Source organism: Odontesthes bonariensis, chromosome 3 (genome assembly GCF_027942865.1).
Source record: "Odontesthes bonariensis isolate fOdoBon6 chromosome 3, fOdoBon6.hap1, whole genome shotgun sequence".
NCBI lineage: Eukaryota > Metazoa > Chordata > Actinopteri > Atheriniformes > Atherinopsidae > Odontesthes > Odontesthes bonariensis.
In genome coordinates, this window is record NC_134508.1 from 7,691,900 (window position 1) to 7,697,702 (window position 5,803).

Below are 5,803 nucleotides of genomic sequence, written 5' to 3' on the forward strand. Positions count from 1 at the left end.
TGTCCTCTGATTTAGCTCAAAGAGCTGGATCATGGTCTCAGCCAGAACCCGCGGACTGTTGAGCACTAGGTCCCGGATGTGGTGGTAGTCGCTGAGTATCTTGGTCCATCTCCAGCCTTCTTGGTGGTGGTCTTGTGCAAAGTGCACAGCCGTGTGCACATTGCCTCCACCAAGCGGCTGGTGCTGGGCCACTGTGCTGGCCCCCCAGGATGTCCAATCAAGCAGCACTTGACACTCTCCACACCCGGCGTGACTCCAGACCGCTTAGGAGCCTTAAAACGGCCACTTGTCAGTCTGGGCTGATGACGAGGCGGGTAGTTGACCCGCTCTTTGTCGCCTTCAGGGAGAGCTGTCCACAGCTGGATGACCTGGGTCACCTGCAGCTCAGTGAGGTAAGAAGCCTCACGGAGACCCACCAGGTAACTCGCCAGATCCTGGACCTTGTCCCACCCAGCGATCCCATCTGGTCCGAAGACTGCTCCCTAATAAATGAATTGATTAATAGTAATATATATGAAATAAAATGTCATTAGATTGAAATAGCCAGTAATGTGTCTTACCTGAGAAGTGTCAGGAAGCGCTGAAGGGCCAGCGACAGCATGTTGTCCTCCGTCACGTGATGTGGACGGCAGGTCAGCAGGTGATGGAGGGGCCTGAGGTGGTGAGGCCTGAGGACTCGTCATCAGCGATGAGGGCCTGTTCTCCAGATCACGGGAGAGGTCATCCTCGTGGAGCTCAGGAACGGTGATGTCGTTGAAGGTCTCCTCTTCAAACCCCTCATCCCGTACGTCCTCATCGCTGACTGCCTCCACCAGCCTGTCCTCCTCCTCTGGGCTCTGGAGCACAGGAGTCAGTGTGTTGCCGGTCTGGCTGTACAAGTACTCCATTCCCAGCAACTCACCTACAAAAACAACACATAAAACAGAAATTCTGTATTGTGAAGAAAAATATATTAAAACACAGATGTTTTCCACAAAATAATACTTTTTAGTGTTGTCACTAAACCTTCTCACAATATGTGTGTCATATGCCACACCTGTATTTAGCTGTGCTTCACATTGCTCTGCAGCAAATACCAGTTCCTCATCATCAACCTCAGAAGTGCCTGGAGAACAAATGTTTAAACCATCAGGCCTGCTGCTAAAAACACACAGAGACAAATGTACACAGGATGGTGCGTACTTACCAGAGGGGAAAAGCTGCCGTTGGGCCAAGTGTCCGGTCAGGGCTTTAGGTGGTGGTAAGGGGCACTGTGGTGCTGGAGCTGCAAAAAGTGGAGGGTCTGTGTTTTACAAGTCTGTAAAATGTTAAAGCTACACATGTAGAACTGATGGAGGGAAAATTCAAACTGCTACTCACAGGGTTTGGCTGGTGATGTCAGCTTTTTTGCCAGCTGTGAGGGAGACAAATGTTTGCTCCGTGCCAGCAGCGCTTTCACAGTGGCAGTTTTCCATGGGCCAGTTTGGATTCCAGAGGAGGTGGAGGCTGCAGGTGGAGGTGCAGGGGAGGTGGAGGCTGCAGGTGGTGCAGGGGAGGTGGAGGCTGCAGGTGGAGGTGCAGGGGAGGGGGAGGCTGCAGGTGGTGCAGGGGAGGTGGAGGCTGCAGGTGGTGCAGAGGAAGTGGAGGCTGCAGGTGGTGCAGAGGAAGTGGAGGCTGCAGGTGGTGAAAAAAAAAGAGGAGAGCGAGAACGAGGGAAATATGCAAGCAGCGGCAGCAGCGGCAACAGCGGCCGCACCGCCAGCCCCACCGCCAGCTCCACCGCTAGCACCACAGCTAGCCCCACCAGGCAAGTTTGACTTCAAGGACGCTAATGAATGGCCGAGATGGATGAAACGCTTCGAACGCTACAGAATAGCGTCAGGACTGGATAAACAGTCGGAGGAGTTTCAGGTGAATGCTTTCATGTATGCGGCTGGTGACGACGCCGAAGACATTCTGAATGTACTACCTCTGACAGACACAGAGAAAAAGTCATACAAGCGCGTCACAGAAGCTTTCAATGCGCACTGTGTCAGCAAGCGGAACGTTATATTTGAAAGAGCATGCTTCAACAGACGGAGCCAGGAGCCCGGAGAGAGTGTGGAATCTTTCATTACTGCAGTACACACACTGGCTGAACACTGTGAATTCGGGGTCCTGAGAGAAGAGTTAATAAGGGACCGGATAGTTGTAGGCATACGAGATGCCAGGCTATCAGAAAGCTTGCAGTTAGATGCAGATTTAACATTAGAAAAAGCCATTACAAGAGTGAAACAGAGTGCAACAGTAAAAAAACAACAGCCAGTGATAAGGGGGACAGAGCAAGCAACTGGACAAGTGGAGGTCATATATAAAAAGACTAGCAGGGGGCAAAAAGAGAAAAATGACACACAGTCTTCAGGATGTGGCCGGTGTGGACACTCAAAGAAACACCTGTGGAAAGACTGTCCGGCCCGTGATGCTGAGTGCAGGAAATGTCACAAAAAAGGACATTTCGCAAAGAAATGCAGGTCAGGCAGTGTTGTACATGACATTACACAGGTGCAGATAGAAAATAATGAAAATGAGGATTTCGCTTTCTTAGGAGAAATGTGCTCGAAAGAAGCCAGTGAGTGGATTGAACTGCTACATTTGAACGGGAATGAGACTGTTTTCAAACTGGACACTGGGGCCGAGGTCACAGCAATCCCAAGCAGCATGCATTCCATTAAAAAGCATGGGACACTGCAACCAACGCCAAAAGTACTGTATGGACCAGGCAGGCACAAGTTGGATGTTAAAGGCTGCTTTAAGGGGAAACTGACCATAAAAGGGAGAGCAACAGAACAACTTGTTTATGCTGTTAGAGATCTGTCTAAGCCCCTACTTGGCCTCCCTGCAATAGAAGCCCTCAAACTAATAAGCCGTCTCCACACGGTAGAAGGGAAAAAGGAGGATGTCAAAACTCAATACCCCACAGTGTTCTCTGGCTTAGGGAAATTAAAGGAACCCTACACCATTGAACTGGAGCCAGATGCAGTTCCCTACGCCCTGTCAACGCCACGCCGAGTACCCCTGCCACTTCGGGACAAGGTACGTGCAGAGCTGGAGCGTATGGAGAACATGGGCGTGATTTCAAAAGTGACACAACCCACACCATGGTGCGCTGGTTTGGTCACGGTCCCCAAACCTCGTGAGAAGATTAGGTTGTGTGTGGACCTGACGCACCTAAATAAGTGGGTGCGACGAGAGAGACACATCCTCCCTGCAGTCGACCACACACTAGCCATGCTGACGGGATCAAAGGTGTTTACAAAGCTGGACGCAGCTTCCGGTTTCTGGCAAATCCCGTTGTCGGAGGAGAGCTCACTCCTAACGACCTTCATCACCCCATTCGGGCGATATGCCTTCAACCGCCTGCCCTTCGGGATCTCATCGGCCCCTGAGCACTTCCAGCGTCGCATGTCACAGATGCTAGAGGAGTGTGCAGGTGTGGTGTGTCATGCTGATGATATTTTGGTGTATGGAGAGGATGTACATCAACACAATGAGAGACTTCATCAGGTATTGAAAAAGCTGGAGCGTGAGGGACTGACCCTGAATGCTGAAAAATGTGAGTTTGCAAAGAGCAGCATCACGTTTCTGGGCCACAAAGTCACAGCAGAGGGTGTGATGGCGGATCCAGGCAAGATCAGAGCTATAATGGAGATGCCAGAACCAACAGACGTTGAAGGGGTGAAAAGAGTAATGGGGATGGCCAACTATCTCAGCAAGTTTTTACCCCACCTGGCCTCATACACCCGCCCAATCAAAGATCTGCTGTGTGAAAAAAATGAATGGTGCTGGGAGGCGCCACAGAAGGAGGCATTTCAGAGACTTAAGTCAGAACTGAGTTCCTCACAAGTGCTAGCCACATATTCTCCTACAGCAGAGACATGTGTTTCGGCGGATGCCTCATCTTTTGGGCTCGGGGGTGTCTTGACCCAGAAACAGACGGACGACACATGGAAGCCCGTCATGTTCATTTCAAGAGGACTGTCAGAGACAGAAAAACAGTACGCACAGATCGAAAAAGAGGCTCTGGCGGCTACGTGGGCTTGCGAGCGTCTCTCATCATACCTCTTGGGACTGAAGTTCAGGTTAGAAACTGACCACAAGCCTCTAGTGCCACTGCTCAGCACCAAAGCACTAGATGAGCTCCCGCCAAGAGTGATGAGGTTCCGACTGAGGCTGCTCAGATTCAGGTTTGACATTGTGCATGTTCCTGGTAAAAATCTGATAACTGCAGACACATTATCAAGAGCTCCTGCGAAACACACATGGACACAAAAAGAGAAAGACGATGAGGCAGAAGTCAAAGTGTTCGTGGATACAGTCATTCAAAGCCTCCCTGCAACAGAAGCGAGGTTAACAGCTATACAGGTGAAACAAAAAGCTGACCCTGTCTGTGCTAAGCTCATCAGTTACTGCAAAACTGAGTGGCCTGAAAAACATGCCCTCCCACCAGACCTGGGGCCATACTGGCCTGAAAGAGAAAGTCTCACTGTGGCTGGAGAGTTGCTACTCAGGGGCCAAAGGATTGTGGTTCCCCACTGTATGAGACAGGAAATTCTCCATAATCTTCACAGTGGACATCAAGGGATTGTCAAGTGCAGAGCTAGGGCCCGCCAGTCAGTGTGGTGGCCTGGTCTGTCTGTACACATCAGTCAGATGGTGGAAAACTGCAGTACATGTTCACAGCACAGAGCAGAACACAGAGAGCCCTTGCTGACTACACCAGTGCAGGACAGGCCCTGGCAGAGAGTTGGCACGGACTTGTTTTTCTGGGAGAAAAAGACTTATCTTTTGATAGTGGACTATTTTTCACGCTACATAGAGGTGGCCCATCTCAACGTGGCCTCTTCTGAGACTGTTGTGGCGGCTCTGAAGGATGTGTTTGGGCGTCATGGAGTGCCGGAAACAGTCATGTCTGATAACGGGCCGCAGTACAGTGGGGCTCCCTTCAAGGCCTTTGCTACAGAGTATGGGTTCACCCACATCACCAGTAGCCCGCATTATCCTCAAGCGAATGGGGAGGCCGAGCGTGCTGTGGCTACGGTCAAAGGACTGTGGAAAGGAGGAGGTGAGAAGGCAAAGGCTTTGTTGTCGTACCGGGCCACACCTCTGGAAAGCGGCTACTCACCGGCACAACTTCTCATGGGAAGACAGATACGCTCTACCATACCACAGCTCCCAACATCTCTACGGCCTCGTTGGCCCAACATAAAAAGTTACAGGAAATCAGAGGAACAGGCAAAGAAGAAACAACAACAGCGTTACAACTTACGCCACAGAGCACGTCCTCTGCACCTGCTCCAACCTGGTCAAAATGTGTGGCTCCCAAGAGAGAACAAAAAAGGGACTGTCATACAACATGCAACAACACCCAGGTCATACATCATACACACTAATGAGGGACAGGTCAGAAGAAATCGCACACACATGCGCACCATACAACACCCTCAACCCTGTCAGACAACACCGGATACACCCGAAAAAAATCCAGAGCCGGGTAACACAGATACACTCACTCCTGTCGTCAGAGAGACTATCAGACACATGATTACTGATGGCTCTAATACACCATATGTCACTTTCTCAGGCAGAGTCTCACGCCCTCCAGTACGCCTGGATTTATAAGTGACTGTGTCAAAGAAAAGAAGAAGGGAAAAGTGTTTTATGGATGTTTATAAGTGTTCATAAATATTGTGTTCAGATTTGGAAATAACCGAGTTTACTGTAGGAGTCAGTACTACGTAAAAAGGTTAAAGAAATGGGGGTTCTTACTTAAAGGGGGAGGTGTTGT

At 50.3% G+C, this 5,803-nt stretch overlaps 1 protein-coding gene across 1 annotated transcript; it reads right to left on the reverse strand.

Moving 5' to 3' along the window:
• Positions 1–217: 217 nt before the first annotated feature.
• Positions 218–2,678, reverse strand: LOC142377983 (uncharacterized). Its single transcript, XM_075462320.1, has 7 exons — positions 2,639–2,678; positions 1,360–1,542; positions 1,187–1,264; positions 1,037–1,105; positions 561–901; positions 287–482; positions 218–234 (listed from the first exon to the last, which is right to left on the reverse strand). Exons 1-7 carry the CDS (start codon positions 2,676–2,678, stop codon positions 218–220), a joined length of 924 nt encoding a protein of 307 aa, XP_075318435.1.
• Positions 2,679–5,803: the final 3,125 nt, after the last annotated feature.